Consider the following 23,144-nt stretch of genomic DNA (forward strand, 5'->3'; position numbering starts at 1 on the left):
CACAGCCTTTGATTGTTTTGCCCTCTTTCTTTTACCTTTAATTAAATTATCTTTAGCTCAACCCATGAGCCTTTCTCTTTCCATCATACTTTGCTCTCCCCCTCTTCTTTTGAGGAAGGGGAGTGAGGGAATGGTTGTGGTGGATGTAAGCTGTCCAGCAGGGTAAAACCACCACAAAGTACCTTAATCATCGTGGCTGACATGGTGGTGGGAGAACTCTGATTCATCCAATTAAAAGTTCAATAGATGAAATACATCTAAAAAGGTCATGTTTAAAATGCATTAACCATTAATCTTATCATTTTCAGTGCAGCTTGTTAAACTCCTAGAAGCTGTAACATCATAGACAAATTGATCAACTTTCCGACCTTTCCCTGGTAAAAACCTGTAGTTATTTAACGAAAATCCAAAAGGTTGCCAATTATTTTTCTAAAAAGCTCATCTTTCTCAGACTGGGAATTTGATGCTGCACTGCAAAGTTAGCTTGTAGGAATGCTTAATTAGAGCATCTTTAATAAATGTTCACAGTTGTAATAATTCAATGAATTTATTACCTGTTTTTGCTAGGGGAGGAGGAAGACCTGGGGGGAAACAAGGAAAGGAAAGTGAGAGGGAATGACAGAGAAAGAAAGGGAGAAACTGTGCAAGTAAATGTAAGAGTACCTATGCATAAATTCATTTCCAGTTCGCAAACCACCTTTTGCTTTGCCATTTGGATTATCCCATTCTGTTTTGAGATTCCTGTTTTGGGAAACACTGCCTTAAAGCCTGCCCTGCTTTTAAGGGATCTTTAATGAAAAAAATGTAAACATATGCCTTTTTGATTTTACCAGACCAGGCAGAAAAAATTAGCACTTTCAGTAATGTCCTCAATCACCGAGCACACTGTGGATGAGCATCTTGTCTTCAAAAGTCTAAAAGACTACAATAAATGTGCAGTAGTGTACATAAGAAATCACTCACACTTCAGTTTACTTTAGTTTCCAACAGCTTCATAACAACTATTCTATTGCATCATTTGTCTTTTCTTAGGGTACAGACTGTGTTTTTTCTGGCTATTTCGGTAAATAGTTTGTCTGCCTTAATCAGATAGCTGTTTCAGAGACAAAAGTATTTGAGGCCACCTAATCCCAGGCAAGCCTCTGCACGTAACTGCTGTGTTTCCAGGATATTCCATCAGTGCATCTCTGAAGTAGGATTACTTGAAATATAGTTTTATAACCAACATATTTTAATATTACTTTCATATTTTAAAGCTTTCTATGGGTTCCTGTATCCATCCATGTGTATTTTATTCCACATGATAATTCTTCCTTTTTTTTTTTTTCCCCTGTGTGAAAAGTAGCAATTATTGGTGAAACTTCTGGACCAAAATTATAATATTGTAACCTTTACAGCCTTCTGCATTTCTATTCCCATATTTGGAAATGTTGCCTTTTTTTTTCCAGATACAAAGATCTATGTTGACTATTTTCTGTAATTCAATCATCAGAAATTGTTACTTTAGTAAGCAGAATAGTAGTATATGGACAAACTAGTATTTTATAAAACTTAAACTAGTACATTTGAGTAAAAACCTACATAGCATACATTCAATGTTTAACCATAGTAACGAACTTAAGTGTTTGTGATATCAAGGCTCAATATTATTCCATTGCTCAGATCAACAAGTAACCATCATGTGCAATTGAAATTCTCTTCCAAATCTTGCAGTTTGAATGGCAAAAATGACAAACCAATGCTGTTAAAATTAATATATTTCCCACCAGGCATGGATACAGTATCTTGACATGACCTTTTGTATTAGGTTTGTTAGCAATTTGTATCTGGTTTGTTAGCAATTTGTTTCGGTTTACTTTTTATATATATATATATATATATATATATATAGGTTTACTCATGACTAACTTGGCCTTTTTATAAGTTTTACTCCTAGTCTGCAGAATAAACTGTTCTGTATAACACCCTATTAGACTAACTACTACTTAAAATAGAAAACAACTATTCTGATATACAAATCATTATTTTCAGGGTATAGCACTAAATCATCATAGTTGGAACTTCACTAACATTATAGTGTTGCCCAATTTTTTTGCCCAACACCATCATGTGCCAGTTACATCTTACATTAAAACTGGATTTTTTTCCTATTTCCAAGTCACCTTGTTTATCAGCTATTTCATTCAACTCATCTGAAAAAAAACTCAAAATCTAACTCCACAAGTTCAGACTCTGGAATTTTCTGAATACTCTTTACCCCCTCTGACTTTTGTATATGTAAATGACTGCACCTCAATATTTTCATAGTCACGTCTCAATAAATTCTTTGTCTATTACGTTTTATCCCTATTCAAGGATTAGTAGAAGCGTGTATATCAACCAGGTATGTTTGATAGTGATGATGTAAGCTTTCAGCTAGAGGGAACCTCCATGAAGTAATTTGTCATCACACAGGATACTGACAGAAGCTGTTGCAACAAGAGGTTGAGCATCCTGCATCACAGCAGCAGGTACTTTTTGTGTTTCCACTTCCTCTGGACCCACCAACATGCCAGTATTCACCGATCCTTTCTAAAGCATGCAACTTCTGTAAGGGTGACAGCAGCCACTCTGGAGAACTGCAAGCTATGAACCAAAACCGTATCTAAAAGCATCGATGTTTGCAAGTACAAGAGTTTGCTGGAGTATCAGACTCTTGATTAAAGAGTTGATATGCTTGTACTTTCACTTCAGTAGACAAAGAGAGGATCCACGTTATTAGCTAATAGGTTGTACTTGAAGTAAAATACCTTGGTGACTCGAAACATCCTCTGAAGTGAAAAACAAAACAAAACACAAAAACACAGCCAAAACAAAACAGAAACCTTCTCAGGAACAAGAAAGAAACTAATTTCATGTAATAATTCATAAATTCATAATTTCATATTCCCATATGAAATAGTTATGCTGGTATTAAAAGGCTGTAAAGGTATTAATTAATAGGTATTGATAATCATACCTTTAATAAAGCCAATAGAATTTGGGGGGAAAATCAAGTATTTGGTATACCAGAACTATAACCTATGGATAGACAGTTTATATATATATATATATATATAAAAATATATATAAATATATATATATATATATATAAAAACTCTCCAACACCAATCAATTTAAAAACGTCAAGATTACATTTATCCTTCTATATTAAAATTTCCATTGAATATCTAACTTATTTCCTTGTTCACTTCTGATTGAGCTGTCTACACAAGCAGCAAAAAAAAAAAAAAAAAAAAAAAACGTATTTACACTGGATGCAAAGCAGTCCCCTTTTCTGGCTATAAGAACGCATTTCCCAGAAAAAAATTATTCACTTTAGATAGCTTCTGTGAGTACAAAGGACACTGGAGTGATAACTTTTTGCCACCATCTGAGGCAAAAATTGGCTCTTATTGGAGTGTTTGTATCATCACCTATATGCCACCTTCTTTCAGCCACCTGAATACCAAACACTGTTTCAATGCAAGGCATAACAATCTGAAAAAGCACTAATCAAAAATACTTCCACTATTTTTCACTTTTTAAAGTCTGTAGAAAGGGGAAAAAGAAAAAAGGACTGTGACATTTTCATGTGCTTTTAAAAACTGTTTGCCATTTGTTCCTCTCTAATCAGAATGCTTACATTTTCGCCTATAACTACAGGCTCTTCTCAATTTTGAACAAGAACAGGCAAGAAACTTTCCAATAAATGTTTTTCATGTCATATTTATTCCCCTTTGATTTTGTTTTAGATGAAGATTCTATCATTAATCATATAAATCACAAAAGTGGATACTTTGCTGGTAGAAAGAATTACATACCTTACATTGGATAAGGAGACCATAAACCAAAATATTTTTCTTTTTCACTTCCCTTGCAAATTTCTTGGTCTTAGTTAGTTCTTCCAACCCAATGCTGAAAGAAATATTTTCTGAAATACTCAAGTGCACCTGCAAAGGAACAGATATTCAAAAAAATACTACTTTTCCAAAGTATGTTATTTTAGACTGCCAGTTTTTAATAGCTCATACCATTGTTAAGGACACACAAGAACACAGGCTAACGAAGGTTTTTCTTAGTTTCTATTCACATTGAATTCCATCACTTATATATTTAGTGACATCACAATTATTTCTTTTCAAAGAACGGTGAGACCAATATGCCAGAACAAAGCAGAACACAATGTTTTAACTGTGTATTAAAAATATTTAATTAAATCAGAAAACAAACAACATTCTTTCCTAAACTCTAATCTAACTTTCACAGATTTTTACTATCAGGATAATAGAGAAATACAAATGTTTTTCTTAAGCACGTTAAAGGTTTTCAAAATGGAACTGCATTATTTAAAGATTTATTTTCAATTTACTACCTTCTCAGTGTAGACTATTACTTGCCTAAATTAGATTCAATAAAACACTTTTTCCACCTAATTATAAGACATTCTTCCCACTGCCTAGTTTTAGGTGCTTGTTAGGAACAACTGATGGATGAATTATATCAATTGAACTACAATAAAGGAATGAAATGTATCATTTTTTCTTAAAGCTACCTTCAAAGGTGTTCACCAAAATGTGCATGCAGTAAGCTGCTCAAGCAAATACACTTTCATCAACAATGGTGCTGGATGCTACAATGACTTCAAGATCTACTATCTTAGGGACAAAAACTTAGTTTCACAGTATGTGTTACTATTGTTTGCATTCATACATACTTCTCTGGGAATATTAAGTCTAGAATATTTATAGCTGCAATCATTTAAACAAAGCTCTCACATTCCATGTGTGTTACAGGGGAAAAGAAAAAAAAAAAAAAAAAAAAAAAAGAGGCCTTCATACAAAATCCAGGATAGAGAATAGCTAGGAGGCTGGCAATGTTTTTAACATTGTGGTATTATTCAGTTGCAAGTAACTTATGAATGAACCTGTTAGAGCCGATGCAGAGGAGGGCCATGAGGATGATCAAGGGGCTAGAGCAGCTCTCTTACGAAGACAGGCTGAGAGAGCTGGGGTTGTTCAGCCTGGAGAAGAGAAGGCTCTGGGGAGACCTTATAGGTACTGGAAGGCTGCTAAAGGGGGCCTACAGGAAAGCTGGGGAGAGCCCTTTTACCATGGTGTGTAAAATGACAAGGGTTAATGGTTTGAAACTAAAAAAGGGTAAATTTAGATTAGATATTTGGAAAAAAATCTTTACAATGAGGCTGGTGAAGCACTGGAGCAGGTTGTCTGGAGAAGCTGTGGATGCCCCATCCCTGGAAGTATTCAAGGGTGGATGCCCCATCCCTGGAAGTCCCAGGCTGTATGGGACTTTGGGCAACGTAGTCTGATGGGAAGGTGGAGTTGGAGTTAGATCATAGTTGGAGTTAGATCATAGAATGGCTTGGCTTGGAAGGCCCTTAAAGATCATCTAGTTCCAAGCCCCTTGCCATAGGCAGGAATGCCGCCCACTAGATCAGGTTGGCCAAGATAATCTTTAAGGTCCCTTCCAACCCAAACCATTCTGTTGTTCTAATTGATTAAGTTAATTACATGTCCCCAAAACTTAACAGAGAGAAATGTTTTTTAAAATTCTTAATAAAGGGTTAATGAAAACATTCTCAGTCCAGAAAAGTACGTTCTGCATATCCACTAGACCTGTAAATGGGCAAAAGATTTGGAGGTGTATCACTACTCTGATTAAAGGCAGAAAGAATTTACCTTATTTTCAAAACTCAGTAAAATTAAAGCTCCACCCTGAACTTCCTCAGAAATAGCATCAGAAAAAGAAAAAAAAAAAGAGTCTAGAAATAAAGTTCTAAATCTTTCCATAGAATTAGGGTTTCTCAGTCCATAAGACAACAACATACAGTTAGTGAAGATATCAGGTTTTGTAAAATACTACTTATCTTCATGATGTGTCATTTATTTGTTAAAAATAATAACAACATTTCATAACTTGTTATCATGAACCTCAAATTAAGCCTAATTTGAGAAGTAAACTCTCAGTTTTGCCTCCAGATCACTAGACTACATGACTACACACTTTGGAAACCAGGTAAAATAGACTCTAAGTAAAATAATTATTTATCTGTTTTTCAATGGCTTCCTATAAGGAATTAGTTTATGAAATCACACCAGATTATTATGCATTATTAATGGATAATAGATCAGAGGCATACACTTTGGTGAGACACAGCATTAACGATGCTCATTCAACCCAATACTTCTCATCCCTATCTAAAAAGTCAGACAGAATTGTATCTAGTTACACTGCACAGAGACTTTCAAATCTCCTCATATTTTCTCCTTTTTAACAGACTGAGTAAAATAAAAGTCATGTACACCTTCAGCTGTCATCTGCATGAAACGTTAAAATTATTTTGGCAACAATATTCAAATCAGAATTATAGCCAAAAATGTAGTTCAAAAACTTTTGCCACATACCAGAATACACATTTCAGTCTTATAACATCTTGATGTTTTATATTGCAAAGTACTTCTCAGTTCTTTTTTAATATTTGAACCAGAAAAGCAATAATAATTTTTAAAACTTTGAATAAATCCATGAAGCACAGAAAAAAAAAAATAAAGCCACTTAACTTTCTTTCAACCACGTATTCCAGGAGAGTACACCATTTGCAGCATCCCCATATGAGATGGTGCACAACAACAAAGAAGGAGTTAACAACACAATATGAATAGCCAAAATACATCTTTTACAGATCTACATAAGTAATAATTGGCCTTTTGCTAGTATTGGTTTATTTCCTGACACTATATAGTACATCTGCTGAAGTGCAAAGACATTTTACAGTCTAATTTACAGTTCAAATTTTCAATCATATTCAGAGGTATCAGTGTCTCTTGAAATAGTCTAAATCTAGTGTAACACTTTATTATTAGCAGTTATTTACAGATATTTTCTACAGGAAATTTTAAGAGTTACCTACCAAAATAAGAACAACTGGATATAAGAGAGGAATATTTGATTTTTCTAACATATCCACTAGTTGCTGGATTTCTTCCGTAGCATACTCTTTATCCTAAACGAAAAAAAAAAAAAAGTAGAATTACTGAAAATATCAAACAGTTATTTCATAAAAATGGTATTCAAAGATCTATCATTTACCAAAAAAAGATACAGAACTCTTGGGGGTGGGGGTGGAGGAATGTTTGATTTTATATTTGAGGTTAAGAACATTATCCTTTAAAAAGTACATGTAACAACCTTAAGGGTCTTGCTTGATCTCAAAGTTCAGCGAAAACTTTCCTGTTCCCATACAACGAGCCAAATATTGATTGCAAAGCATGCACATGTCCAAAGTGGGAAGCAGGAATGAAGACCACAATAGCAATGCACAGTTTGATAGCTACATGTGCTGTACCTCTTCATACTGCATCCCTCTTGTTCAATAATTTGTGACTTGTTTAACAACATACTGAAGGAATTGCAAAACTGGGAGTGAAAAAAAGACCAGTATGTCAACGGTCCACTTTGATGAATATTAAACACACCAACCATTGAATGGATACAAACTATTTGTTATTCAAATATGTAATTATTTACTATTACTAAAAAGTTTTGCACTTAAACTAAAAGCATGCATCCCTCCTACTTACATTGATGCAAAGAAAATTGTAGCACTCTCCTGAAAAGATGTTTTGTAGATGGCTGTCATTTTTGCTTAGAGATATCGATATAGCTTCAACCTGATCAGAAAAAAATATATTACTTCTTCACGAATTTGACTTCAGACTTAACCATCTGCTAAAGCTTCCACAATCATCACAGAGATTGTTAATTCAAATGGCATAAAACTGGCAGTTAGTATTTCCAATACAAGAACTAAAATCTGCTCAGACTTTCAGGTCACTCAACAGTGAAGCACGGAGTCCAGAACCCTACAGTTTTCTGCAAGTATTTGCTGAAGTGTACTGCTAGAGGGAGCCATTCCAAAATCAGCCCTGGAAGTATCATCAGACACTAGAGTTAGAGCCTGGGGTAGAATGTTCAACTCTTCCCAGAGATGAAACACTGTTAATAGGATCAAGACAACATATTGACTTTAGATCTCTGATTCTAAGCAAATCTTTATGAAGTTATGAAGTTTATTAAGTTATTTAGTTTATGAACAAATAAATAGTGCCTTCATACAACTAAAATAAAATAAATGAAGGGCCAGGTATGAAGGACCAGATGCACAGGTATTCTAGGATTCTGTTATGACAAGAATCATTTAGAATGTCTCCCGAAAAGTATTTCATTGATAAATACTTTAGAATACCTTCTTAATCACAAACATATTTATTTTGTATCCTTTAGCTATAACACCAGCTAAGAAATTATCTTATCCTAATTAAAATAAAAAGTAGATTCCACTACATCACCAGCTTCAGGCTTGCCTTAAGGAAAATAGCAATCCAAGTTTCAAGAAGGGAACTTTTTTCCCTGAGAAAAGATAACATTTTGAAGCGAGTAAAAAAGTGGGTTTTTTGTTTGTTTGTTTTTTAAGCCAAAAACCTTCATGTGGCTTCTATTACACCAGCAAATCTCACCGTCCCACTACTCATGTGCTTTATTTCTGCCCAGAACAGAATGTATGCTAGCTGCAAACAACAGAATTGATACACTGCTGTGCTCTCTCAAAATGTCACTGAATCCACAATCCAACAGAATTACCAAATACCACATTTTAAAAAGGCCATTGTTATCTAAAGTTGTATTTGTTTATTTTTGAAATACTTGGGCAGCTAACTTGTTTGCAAAGAAAGATGGTTTGAAAACCCAAAGCTGAGATTTATGTATTAAAGGTTTTAGAAACTTTGGGGCTGAAAATTTGATAATGCAGCCCTAAATAGTTGATATTTAAAGAGTTTAAAAAAAAAATGCAGAAGGCAAGAATTACTAGAACTACTTTAAGAAATGCAGTACTCCAGGGCTGTTCCAGCTTGAACTTCTGCTGAAGTAAAATCAGAAATCCCCAATGCCTTTATGACCTATTGCAACATAGTGCAACAAACATGAAAGCATGCAAGACTTTTCAGAAGGTAAATGGAAAGTGACCTGAAGTCCTTCTTTTTCTTTGAGATACCAGAATACATGATGCTTAAGTATTCCAGAATATATAATTATTAATTAAGTGTATCAATTTTTATTTAAATTGAACAATCTGAGAGAGCAGTATATTGAGATTTTGTTTTACAGATATATTATTGAGTAAAAATGAAATAAGATTTGTCTCTTGAAAAAGTACGGGTAGGACTATATTCTGTAAGGGGTGGAACACAAAGTAATATGGTACCAAGACAAACATATGAGTGGTATACACATACACACCTCCGTTGCTGCGTTGTTCAACTTAAGAGCTCGTTTCTCAAATCTTTGCAAATGTAAAAATACCTCTTAGCTCCCCAAAGGGAGCTTCTTCTACATGAGATGCCAAATTATGCCCCTTTCTTTTAATGACCAGTGAAATTAGGCTTCCAAACAAGCACAGGCTCACACAGCACACATACTCCTCTAATAGCATCATGCAAACATGAACATGAGAAAACTGTCTGCACATATGTAATTTTTGTTTATAAAGTTGACTAGCAAATTCCATACTAGTCAATTTAGCTTCCATGCACACGCAATGTTTCCTTATATCATCAGTTTTGACTTCATTCTATTAGAATACTCCAAAACAATCCACTGACTTGAACACACTATTCTGCAAACAAATGAAAAGTAGTTCTTAATCAGGAATTCTTACAGTGAACTCAGCAGAAATAGATTTATTTATTTTTTTTAATTATGAAAGCATGTCTCTGAAAAGGCTCTTAGTGGAGTTACTTGTCAATTTATTTGTTAAAAGGCAGATTCCAGAGCAATTGGGGCAGATCATCCAAAAACCTTTCTGCACAGTGCCTATTCCAAAGTTCTGAAAAAGCAAATGATCATAACGTATGTGTTACTATTTTTATTTCTCAGGCAATCTCCCAGTATTGACATGCTTTCTATTTCTTTTTTCCAAAGACATATGCAATCAGTATTTTTTTGTGTAGTACTTTGAAAGATACACAACAGACCATCTCTGTCTCTTTTAGTTTTACCCCAGGTTTCTTGTCTAATGCTTTCAAGCCATAGAAGACAGGTTATCATTGATGATAACCTGTATTTTAATTCTCTAATTCTCATCTCATTCAAGTAAGCATGTAAATACCCTTAAGCAACGATCTTAAGAGAAGGACTCTTTGTCAAGGTTTGTAGTGATAGGACAAGGAGTAATGGCTTTAAACTAAGAGGGTAGATTTAGATTAGAGATTTGGAAGAAATTCTTTACAATGAGGGAGGTGAGGCACTGGCAGAGACTGCCCAGAGAAGCTGTGGACGCCCCTGTGTTCAAGGCCAGGCTGGATGGAGCTTGGCCTGGTGGGAGGTGTGCCATGCAAGGAGGTTGGAACAGGGTGATCTTTAAGGTCCCTTCTAATCCAAACCATTCTATGATCCTATGATCTGACCCTTGACAAAACGGTTCAGCTGCTCTCATCTAGGAAACAGCAATTCAGTAGCAGATAACCCATGAGAAAGGAGACAGGTGAATAACAATGCTTGCCACCAAACTGAAAACTTCAATAAATGGTCAAGTAACTAAAATTAATTCTTCTTCTATTTGGCTAGTTAGTATGCAAAAGTATTTCTTTAAACTGAGTATTTATGAAAGTTACCACATAATTTCAACACTACTTGAGATAACAGAAATTACCTAAAATTCCACCTCAGTAAACAGTGTCATGTTCAGGGGTTAAATAGAACAAAAGTATGGGGATTTGCCTAATTACTTCTGGCTGGTTTAGGAACCAATATTCAGGTAGTATAAAGGAGCAAAGGTGGTAAGGGTTTCTTTTTGTTTTTAACATGAAGATAGGAATAATGAAAAAGTTTTCCGTAATGTTTCTCTACTTGTCAGACAACCTGTGGTAAAATTTCGATTTTATTCAATATCCACTTTTCATAAAATCTATCAATAATACCAGGACATTAGCAATGTGTAAAAGTTAAAGTGTATCAGAATCCAAAGTCACAATCAATACCAGTCTAGCAGATGGACAATTCAATGATCAAGAAATTATCCCTTTCTCACTGAAAGACTACTTGGTGAAACTTTAGTCCATTCTTAACTGAAGAGGACCAAATATTTTGATATACTGCTTGTGGATACTTATTCAGTCACAAAAATAACATACAACTTCATCTGATCATGTTTCATACACAGGAGGAATTGTCATTGAATAAGCAGGAGTACCTAATTCCCAGGTATGGAAGAAAACAGCTTCGGCCCCCATTTAAGTCTGATTGCTTCCAAAGAAAGAGGTAAATAAGAAATTTAAGGAAAGACAACTTATGTCTTTCATAGTAAGATATTTTCAGCAAAAATATTCATTTATTAGATACACAATTTACAATAACACTTTTAAAATACCTAATCAGAAAGTATTTTACAAGCAATAACTACCTTCACTTTATCTCATCAGTTCATGTCTTTTTTTCATGTTATTGGTGTTATAGATTCATGATGATGTTACTGCAGTCTCTCTCAGAAACCTCCCTAACAAAATGTCTTCTGGATTCTTCTTTAAAGGTTCTTACTTAGAAGCTGACAAACATATTAAAAGTAAATGTGGTGGCTAGTATGCACTAGTATCAAAACTATCAGAAATACTAAACTATTGACCATACTAAGAGTGTTCAATTTCAGATTATACATACCCTACCATATGCTTCTCAATCAGTGTTTTACTTACACTGACTATCCTCTAATTAGCCCCTTTGAATAACCCAGATTTCAGTTCAATAAGTTTAATATGGTTAAAGTAATTAACATGTTGTACAGAGTCAAATCTCTCACAAGGTTACTACACTTCACTTTAGAAACACCTTCTTTCTAAGGTCTTTCAAATTTGTGAAGTACCATATAATGCTAACCTTAAAAATTACCTCACATGACTAAGGATGTTTCAAGGAACAGTACAATACAGGGATCTTGATGGAGTTCTTTCGCAAATGTCACCTTGCAAGAATGTTTTAGAAGTGTTGAGGAGAAATTTAACAAAACTTGACTGTGAGGAAATAAAACACAGATCAAGAGAAGAATGGTGCTAGAAGTCATCAGTTAAACTGATTTAATAGAGTGATCAAACAAATTCATCAAAAGTGAATTGAATGATCAAAACAAGTCCCATATCAGGATGAATCCTTTCACTTTACTCCCTCATTACCTTGTTTGTGGTCATTTTATATGTAGCTTATTCAAATGCATCACAGGTTCAGATGCCTGACCAACCCAACAGCTAATTGCTTCTACAATCAAAAGCTCCAAAGATGTTGCACATTTTAATTGGTTTTGGCACCAGTCTGACTTTTAAGTTTGGCTTTCATAAAGCTAGTTGTTCGAACATAAATTCTTTGGTTTTTCTTCCTGGACTGGAAGTGTTTCTCATGGTATTATTAATGTGGTTATATGTAAATGTAATAGATATACATAGGAGTGTGTAAGTTGATATTTAAAGTTTGTTTTTGTTATTTTCCCAAAATGAGAAAAATGTGTTCCTAGCAGTACCAGAATAGCTTAAAGAGCGAAAAAAGTAAAACTAGTAGTGGATCTAGTATCAGTGAAGTGGAAGAAGACTTCTGCTCCATCATACAGCTATTCAGACAAGAAGAAAACGTTATTCAACTCTGCCCATGTTTGGTACTTTAAAATGTAGACATGTAATAGATAAAAAATGTGATTTTCCCTACTAAATACAATTATTTCCAAGTAAGAACTGAAAGTACAATATCAAGTTATATTTCCAGATGTCAAACAGCAAGTTTGCTATACAAGAACATCCCATATGAACTGAATACAGAAAACAGATCAATAGACATGAACAAAACCTACTATAAAAGGTAAAACTACACATACTGGGAAACCTATATTTTTGATCAGTTACTTCTACTCTATTTCTCTAGGAAAGATGTGATCTCATTACATAAGACATAATTAAGAATTACCCCAATATCACTCAAGATTTGTCTTATTACTAAATGTTAATCATCTTTGGGAAAATGAAAATATGAGATAGTCCCATTATTAAGAATAATGGGAAAGGAAAAGATAGTTAAATGCCAGTGGAAGATTCCATCAATATTCTACAGCAATGCTTCAAGAAGCATTCAGTATGAGTGAAGTGTACTTCCATATCTCTCTGCAAAAAGGCTGATTAACTTTGCATTCACAATTGTGCAAGAATACAACTTACTCTTTAATTCATTTAGACTTTAATTCAGACTTCAAAGTAACAAAAGCATTTCCTCTGTAACATATTTGTAACAATTCAGGCTTACTGAATTCGTAAAAGCTAAAGAAAATGACCTCTCTTTTCTGGATCCAATTTCTCCTCTAATCTAATATAAACATTTTAAAGAGCATCTGTATGATTCCTCTCTATAGCATAATTAAGCAGAAGATGCTTCTTTCTTGGTAACTTCCACACCTGGTGTTAATCCTTTTTAATAAATACTCAAATGACACAGAAGGTCTCAGTTTCTCTATTCAGAATTTATACCATTTCTTACATGTTGTGACAACAAGAAACTTTAAATTAATCACACAGTTTACAATCACAGAGATGTACTTACTTTTACTTGGCTTTTCAGAGATTCGTGAAGGAGAAAACCTACTTGTGCAACAGCTTCCTTCAGATCAGTGATAATACAAATTTGTTGTGAGAGGTTATCTGTTATCAAGAAAAATAAAAGCCAAAATAATTACTTATCTGCTAAATATAATGTCCAATTCATATACTCATGTCTTTTGACTGCTCTTTAAACAAGCCTCCATAAAAGATACACATTTGTTGCATGTGGAAAGGTTTTTTTGTCTGTTTGCTCTTATACATAATTACACACAACATAAGTTCAATCAGATGCATTTAAGATTATTTAAGTAAACGTCTCAGTTTCTATTGTAAACTCAAAGGCTTGTTTCAAAAAATAATTGTTAAGCTGACACAGAGTTAGCATTATTAGAAAGTGACTTCTGTAATTAAAACAATTCTTGTGAGTGGAAACAGTGAATTAATCACTGAGGATCCCCAAAAATGATTCTATGAATCAAGGACACTTATTATGGCCAATATCCATTGCATGTCTACAAAAATCACAGTAGCGACTCTCTTTATATTAAGTTAGCAAGAATGGGGTGGGGTAGAGATAGAAGAGAGAACAGTAAATATCTGCATAAAAAACATCACAACCAGATGAAAGTGAGAATAAAAAAATGCATGGCCAGTTCTCAGAGGACAGGAAATCACAGAATATCACAACTGTGGGAGAAATTATCTTCCCATAGATTCACTGGGCAAAAATATCCTGAATGTGCATCAAAGTTGGCTTGTACTTACTACAGAATAACTTTACAGTCTAAAAGAATGGGTCAATGGGGAAACTATATTGAATTAATTTCTTATCAGCAGAAAGCAACCAGTAGACTGAAATCAAGAGTGCAAAAGCCACGTTAATTTAGTACTGTACAAGGAATGCAGATACCCTACTGATACAAGAAAGATGTACATAATAAAATAGATTGGTGTATCTGATTTCAAGAACTCAGATTCTATGGAACTAGGTAATTTAACTAAGAAGGTCAGATTGGAGCTATTACAAAAATCTACACGTGGAAGAAAGCTGTGGAATCCAAAAAGGCACCAACACTTCAACAGTTCTTCTTTAAAATAAGTCAGTTTTCAACAAGCAGTGTCAAATGTAACCTCACAAGAGGCTGCTGAAAGATTCTAACTGTAGAAACCCACCTCACTCCTCTCCCATTCTCCTTAAACCTCTGACTTCCTGTAATGTACATGAGAAGGGAGAGAAGACTCCCAAAATGGTGACTAAGAGTTGCAGGTTAAATTTAATAAAGAAGAAAAGAAAGTGATGAAATGTGAAAACACTGGAGGAGTAATGCAGTGCTAAAATATGAAAAAATGAAAGTAACGATAATGTACACATTGGAAAAATACTGCATGCTTTTAAATGATCAAGAAAAATGTACAGAGAAAATCTGGGAAATCATTGTTTATAAAATCATTATAACAAAGCAATAGTTCTGCTCTAGTTGAGGTTTAAAACACTTTCAATTTAAATATCAACACTATCAAGGGCCAATAAAGTCCTTACGTTAGTTTAGGCGGTCTATTCCTTTGCTGTATTATGGGAAGGAAGGCTGAGTATAGCCTCCCTCTTCAATGAGGCAAAGCCTGTGTCCCACCTCTGAGAAGCTGATCCAGTGAGCTGTCACTCAGCATAGCCACCACGAATGCAGGGAAGGCAGCCGGATGCTGGCTCCCAGCTCCCTCTGACTTCCTCAAGTCTGCTGGCTACACGCAATATTTCACTCCTGGTTTTCAGGAGTCTGTGTCTGGGTGAATCAGTCAGTCAGTCTGGAAAGCCATGTCATGAACCATGCAAATTATCAGCTAACAAGATTTTGCTTTTCATCAGACCAATTGATAATTCAGACTGGAAGGGACCTCAGTACATCTCCAAACTCCTGCTCAAAGCAGCACCACCTATGAGGCCAGGCCTAGTTGCTCAGCCCCCTAATCCCCTGGATCTTGAAAGCCTTTGAGGATGGAGCCTGCACAACCTTTTGAGGCAACACGTTCAATGTTCCACTGTCCTCGTGGTGAAAGTTTTGCCTTTTATTGAGCTAGAACTTCTCTTGTTACAATTTTTTTCATTAGCTCTTGTCCTCCAACCATACACCACTGTTCTACTTCTCTTCCCCTCTTTCATGACCTACCTTCCTTTTCATCTACCCTTTTTTTTTTTTTTCCCCTCCCCCCTCTTATTATATTACCTAATCAAAATCTCTCTTGCTTTGGCTTCCTCTTCCTCCACTTATCTTAAACTTATTTCCCTGGAAACCTCCTCTTCCCAACACCTGTCTCCCATTTACTCTTGACTTCTTCCCAGCTGCACCTGATTAAGCAGTAATCCTCCCAACACCGCAACACATTTAACATGAATTCAGAGCATATTTTGGCATGAAATCAAAAATAGTTAAAACTCATTTATGCTGCCATAGTTCTGAGCAATTAAACATTAAATTTCTCCATCAGAAAAGTGGAAGGAATTTTCTTCATTGAAGATAAATCAGAATTTCAGAATTCATTCCATTAAATGTCTTTTTCTCTACAGTAGAATCCTTAATGTTGCATCACACGACAAAGCAAAGATTTTCTGGTGGTATTGTTCCTTCCCTACTTCAGGCATCCCTAGTGCAGACACCTGCACCTAAACTGCCCACACCAAGCACCTTGTATATGCAACAAAGAGGCACTTCTAGGAAGCAATTTATCTGACATGTTTCAGTTGTTTGCTTTCAAATAAGATTAATTATTCTCTAGATGACATGGAGTAGATCACCACCAGCTGTTATGGGACTTATCAGTTACTAGTTTTAGATATAAATATTTGATGTCAAAAATATCTGCATTTAGTTGCATGAATCCCAGCTTCACAAAATCTTCCCTTAATATTTTCTGTCTGCAGACTTTGGGTAGTTATGTGCCAATGTTTCTGTTCTTTATCCCCCTATACTATACTGAGCACTTCCTACATGTGTCATTCCCCTCCTCCACATTATTGGTATGCATTAATTTCTTCCATGAAAAAATAGTATTTTTTTCCTAGATGAGGCATTCCTAGCTATAATGAAAGATTTTCTGAGATCCGCTTCTAGAGCATTATCATGTATTGATGTATTTTCACATTAAACTATTTTGCAACATTAAAATACACCTATATGAATTTATAAATGAATTCAATTTAGTGGTCATTATTTTAGTAAAACTGTCGTTACCCTGCAATAAATGCCCATTCAAGTCCCACTTTCTTCTAATATCTCATGACAGAAAAACAAGAATTCATATGCACACATTATTTATGTACATATATTAAAAATAACACTTATAACAACCCTGCAAAAATGCTATTAAAAGGTCATTCATTAATCAGGGGTTTTGCTTGTATTACCTAAATATTCAGCCGAGATAGTCCTCCTGGATTCTCTGCCACTGCTACACTGGTACTAAGAAAATCTGTAGTAGAAGACTACATAATACAGCATGTTAGGCATTTAAGATTATTCCAGCCCAATAAGTGTAGGTAGATTTCAGCAGATTCATTTTTAAAGTGTCACAAAAATATCTAAAAATAAAAATATAATAAAAATATATTTTTGCTAACAGTAAGCCTATAAACAATACACCTTGAAAAAAGTGTTTTCTAAAATCTTCAGAATTTCATAATAAATATGAGAATTTCAGCTGAGAGATGTAAATATTTGAAGTTCTTGGAAATTAAAATGGAGAAAATACACCTTTAGTTTAAATGTGTATTTTAACTTTCAAGACAAAAATCTCTTAAACCTTAAAAATTCTTTTGGGAATCTAGATTAAAATTGAAATTAATTTCCAATTGTTCTATGCCCTGCTTTTGTATCCTGAAAACATCACAACATTAAACTGTTTTAGGTCACATTATTATTCAGTAACACCTGTTATGGTCTTTATCCTAGGATCTGACCCAAAATTATAAAATTAAAAACTGTACAGGTTAACAGAATTACCTTTAGTTTGAAAATATACTGTGCTTTCACAAACTACTTAAAGTTTACCCTGAAAAGCACGCCACAAACAACAAGCAATTATAATACCACTGTTTAAATAAAGATCATAAATATCACATCCTACAGAATTAATACCATAAGAATAAAAATACTTAATTGCAAATGGGTAGGTTTTGGCCTACAGACATATTTTTTTCTTTAAATTGCACATATATGTATATCTGTATACATACACTGTATTTACATATCATCCCATTCTTGGTCTGTCATTACAATTCCTACTGTTTTGGAAGCATACTCTGTTCATCAAGTAGTTTTAAACTTTGCAGTGATTCCACAATAAGAAATTGGTTTATCACCATTTTCATTTTCTACACAGCAATGGCCTGACTGCTCTGGAAATTCAGTATGGTTCTCCCTGGCATTTCCAGTATCTTATAACAGAGTTGTTTACAGTAGAACTGTAAACATAAGAAAAATGAAATAAGTATTGCCAAGTATCTAGTTCATTCATGCTTAACAGTATGAGTTGAAACTGTTATTCATACAACACAGGTAACCGAAAATATCTAATGATTTTTGTTTACCCATTTCATATGTCTTCGTAGCCACAAAAAAAAAAAAAAAAAAAAAAAAAAAAACAGCCAAACTTGGCACTGCCTCTACCAATATTAACATACAAAAAAAAAAAAAAAAGAGGAATATTTTGTGGTAGAAGACAAGGAAGAGGGTTGTTTTCATCCAACAGTAACTGTTCTGAAAAGCACCTCCCCACCTGCCAGTTTATTTTTTGTCTCACAGTGAAGAAAAGCCACCAGTTAATGGACACTGAAGTCTGCCCATGAAACTGCAGCCTAACTCTAGCAAGATCAGTCCTTTGCTTAAAAAAAAAAAAAAAAAAAACTTTTAAAATAAATATTATGTGGGTTCTTCATATAACAAAAAATATATTAAGTAACTCCCAACACCTCTAAAAAGTTCATATATATATATTGATATTTTTCTTTATACTTGCAAAACTTAATTGTGTATACGTCCATACAGCAAGTATTTATACAACCAAATATGAGGGTGAAATACCCAATCTGCAAGTGCACATCTGTGAAAAAGTCATTGGAGAAGAAGGGCCCTTAAGAAAAGAAAAACAAGGAGGAGAGACTCCAAACTCCAAATTAGAAGCAACATTTAAAGTTTACATGTTGAAACTAGAGTTCAAAGATACTTACCCTGAGGGCAGTAGTCCTAATGGAAATTTTTTTAGGATGTTTTGTATTAGGCTGATCTTAACTACATTTCTAGATGAGTAACCCTTATTGTAAAAGGATGTTTTCTTACTTCAAGACTATTAAAAATAGGCGTGTGCCACCTTGTCTGCATTCTCTACAAGTTCGTACCTGCTTAACTAAAGTGCTAAATTTAATGTTTTTAAAAATAATGGTAGGACTCTCGGATTTTCATAATGCAGTTGTAAAAGAGACTTGAGGAAATAAGGAAAATTAATAAGACATGTTTTAAGAAAAGTCTCAGAAGATAAATAACAATCTATTTGCATTAGTAAAGTCTTTCTTCATATTGCCTTGAATGTGAATGATGTACATACCTATACATTTATGAAGTACAAAAATATACGGATGCACGTATGTTTTGCTTATCTCTACCTGAGTCAAGTTTAGAAAGCTGAAATTTGTCTATTATTATTACATCTCATTAGGCCAGCAGTTAAAAATCTAACTGTGTTTCTATGAAACATTTGGGTCTTGTTGCTTACGTAATTACATTTATAATACAGCTGACTGAAGAAACAGTCTCATGATTATAATCAAACGATAATTGTATTTTCTTCAGACATTTAATTGCCAGGTATTTATTACCATAATCATTTTTTGTTTGCTTAGTTACATAATTATAATTTTATATACAAACAAAGAAATGCAAGAAAATGCAAGAGTACCTCAAAAATAAACAGGATAGCAAAATAACATGTCAAATGGAACCACGAGGAACATGTTCCCTAGCAAAACTGTCCACAGGCACTAAAGTAACCTTAATATTCTAGCATAAAAACTTAAGCATTTAAAGATCATTTGAACTAAGCTCATACTTCACAACCAAGTCACTACTGAAAACCAGAAAGTGAACAGTTGGCTGAATAATTCTCATCAAAACAAGTACTGTTAATAGAGCTTAAATGGATTTTCTAAATAAAACAAACAGGTTAACAGAAAAGATAACTGGCATTTTCTGAAGGTAAAGGAAACCAAACTTTCAGTCACTAGTAGGTGATATGAAATGTATCATCTCACAAATAAACACAAATGAAGATGCTTATGAAATTTGGAACACTAACCACAAAATTAAATTAAACACTCTCCGTTCCTAACTTCATCCAGTGATACAATGTGCATCCAGTAAGTTGGATCACTTATTAACAAATCATTTGTGAAGACTCCCTGGTAATGGGGAGCCAGTGCTTAGTCCTTAGCACCCTGCTAGCTCACACATTTAGCTCTTGGGACTCCTCCGGGGGACCCTGACAACATGCCAGGTAGCACACTGAGAGCTGATCCCTTGCAACCCAGTCTCACAGCATCATACAGGACTGTGCCTTCAGGTACTCTACAAGGCTTGAAGCTGGAGTCTGAATTCACCCAAGTATACGGGACTATACTTTATAGTGTACAAAGCTACATCTCAGTCCTGTGTCATCTTCAAAAACGACACAAAGAATCCCTGTCATGTAGACCACCATCCCACAGGTAACACAGCTTACACCCAAAGTCATATATAGTGTCAGGAACTGGCACTCTCTTCTCCAGTCAACTAGGAAAATCCCAGCAGTACAGCACTGCTGAGGCCTGCCACACCACGCACCTGTACAAAGATCACTGGCACCTCTGCTCAGCAAGGTCACAGACACACTAGTGGCCAATGTCAACAAAATGGCTTTTAGCAAGGCAAAAGATAATAAATTCCACATGGGAAGGTAGGTATTCCTGCCATAACTATTATTCCTGGAAGTTACTAACATTTCCTCATCATCCTAAAGAAGGGAAAAGGGAAAAGAGGAAGAACATATCCAGAAACCCCAGCCCTGAGGATATCTCTAAGGGATCTAACAGTATCTGAAAACCACATGCATGTGGATCTCTTGCTGGACCACTAGCATATTGGAGACTCCTACTAGCCAAGCTTATATCTCTAGTTAATCAAAATCAGCAACCAGGAATTCCTCCCTCTCTCCAGGGACCAGTGAAACACTGCACAGCAGCTGCCACTTTCTTACTGTGGTCACTTCTCTGTCAGTCTCTGTGACGCTTCCATGACACTAGCAGGTCCCTAACACTGAGGCTCAAACAGCACTGAGTAGCTACCACACAGCAGAAAGTTGTGGGAGAAAATACAAAGGGGAAACAACAAGTCAGAGCACTTTATATGGATCTGAGTAGTGGGTTCTGCAGTCCTGAGAAAAGCAGACACAGTTATAAAAGTTAACTATTCAGCTAGTAGTAAAAGTCTAATAGTATGCCTTGGCTTACAGGATGGCTGCCATTCTGGAACGTGACCTGTCCTTGAAGGTTTCCCACAGGTACAGCACAACACAGCAAAACAGAGCTAACAACATTTCTTCTGTAAATCTACAGTTTCTTCAGCAAACTCATGGTTGTTGTAACCACATGACTGAATAATACAATGTGGAGGAACAATAGGATGCTGCTCACTATCTCAAAATATAAATTCTCTCCTTAAATATACTTGAAGTTTTGCATGACTGTCAATAAAATACTTACCTAATTTTAATCTGCATGGCTCAACCGTCTGCTGTAAAAATAAGTCATATTATATCATAGCTGAAGATCTGATATTTGAAGCCTTTTGAAGGAAAAGATAAGGCACAACTGTCAAACTGCAGACTCAGGTGCTAACTGTCTACTCAATTATCTTTAATGAGGTTTTATGTAAGATAAATCTGTTGTGGAGTGTCCTCATTAACTAAGGAGGACTCTTATTATGCTTGTTTGCATAAAGAGTAAAGGATATGTAAGGTTTCCCCTTCCTGAACTCATGCAGCACAGCAAAAAGCACATTTAAACTTACTTACTTTTTCCATACAGGTAGAATAAAAGACTATTGTGGTTACTTAAACAGATTTATTGCATGCTTCCACAGTAACAAAACACTATATAAGTAAAGATCAAGCAAGGGATTAGCCTGATTTACCACCATGCAGGTCTTCATTTCTACTTTAAGCTACATAAATCTTTTGTCGCAACCAACAGCTGGAAAAGATTGTACCAACTGTGATAACATAATGAAACACACATGTAAAATATGTATCTATGAACAACATGAGGAGAATTTGTGCTCCAGTGATAAGTAGAAGAGAAGAGAAATAGAACAGTTAAACTTTGCAAATGTGACTTTCACTTGAATAAACTACACCCTTAATTTCTGGGCTGGCAAGTTTAGAGAAAGCTGTTTAGTAGGGATCTTATTTTAAAATTAAAACACATCTTCTCTGATGAGATTAATGAAGTCCCTATATACATTGAAATGAGTATGCATGAAGGTTGTAGTAGCAGCATTTTTATGTGTGAAATAATACAGTGTGTACACGTTACATAAAATTAGCAGTAAAAACAAAAAAATACTATTAAAACATCTTTAAGCACAATGTTTAAAAAGATTATAAACATGCAGGCACTTCAAAATACTCTACGAAGGAGCGCTAAGAGTACATGCAGTCACCATCATGAGGATGAGAGGACATCAAAGGGTGATCGCAGAAGCCATTTTTTCATATTACACTTGTCTCTAGTTTCCCTAGAAGAAGCATGATGATTCAGTTCCACCTTCACAGGAGCTGCCCTGTGAAGGGCATTGCACAGGGGATTTTGCGCAGATGGACGCACAAACAAACTGGCCAGTGGAAGGAAGGAAGCAGGGTGCTCTCTCTCACTCCAGCTACATAAAGCAGTATTTTACATAAGGTGCCCATCTGTTTTTCTCCTTGCCCACTACAAAAGAATGTATCTAGTAAAGGATCAAATAAACTGCAAGATGATGAACAAGAACTTTTAAAAAAAAATGTCAGCACAGATTTTGATTTTCTTTTCATGTTTTTACATCCTCAGGACATCATGAAGGTCCTCTCAACTAAATAGCTCTTAATATTCAAATAATACTAAATGATACCACTCAATAAATTGCCTTTTGTATTGCAGTTAAGTTTGAGGAAAGTAGAAATGAAGATGGATCGACCTGATCCAGTAATAACTGATAAATTGCCATTGAATATTGAGAATATTCATGCTAAGTACATGAAAAAATATGCAGGAAAAAGAAAAATGAGATCAAACTTAACATAGAACTATGAATTTGCTATGAAATTTGGAGATTTTTTTCCACGTTGAATATTGAACCTCTTGCCAAGACATGACCAACGTATTGCATTCATTCAGTTGATTCATGGCATTTACACCATTTT

The 23,144-nt window shown here is 34.8% G+C and overlaps 1 protein-coding gene across 8 annotated transcripts in view; it reads right to left on the reverse strand.

Annotated features, from left to right (window-relative positions):
* CRPPA (CDP-L-ribitol pyrophosphorylase A) overlaps positions 1-23,144 on the reverse strand; it is a 125,847-nt gene that overhangs the window by 46,004 nt on the left and 56,699 nt on the right. For 5 of the 8 annotated variants that reach the window (XR_014690101.1, XM_084510968.1, XM_084510973.1 and 2 more), the window contains 4 exons: positions 13,666-13,763; positions 7,620-7,709; positions 6,950-7,042; positions 3,843-3,971 (listed from right to left, as the gene is read on the reverse strand). Coding sequence is in view for 7 of the 8 variants with exons in the window: in XM_084510968.1 (XP_084367094.1) it covers positions 3,843-3,971; positions 6,950-7,042; positions 7,620-7,709; positions 13,666-13,763 (410 nt within the window). In the remaining variant the exon portion in view is untranslated. Of the gene's footprint in view, positions 1-554; positions 582-2,607; positions 2,811-3,817; positions 3,972-6,949; positions 7,043-7,619; positions 7,710-13,665; positions 13,764-23,144 lie in introns of those variants that run through there. The other 3 variants (XM_084510972.1, XM_084510970.1, XM_084510969.1) reach the window with 3 other exon arrangements.

The sequence above is a fragment of the Aythya ferina genome (assembly GCF_964211825.1).
Source record: "Aythya ferina genome assembly, chromosome: 2".
Taxonomy (NCBI): Eukaryota; Metazoa; Chordata; class Aves; order Anseriformes; family Anatidae; genus Aythya; species Aythya ferina.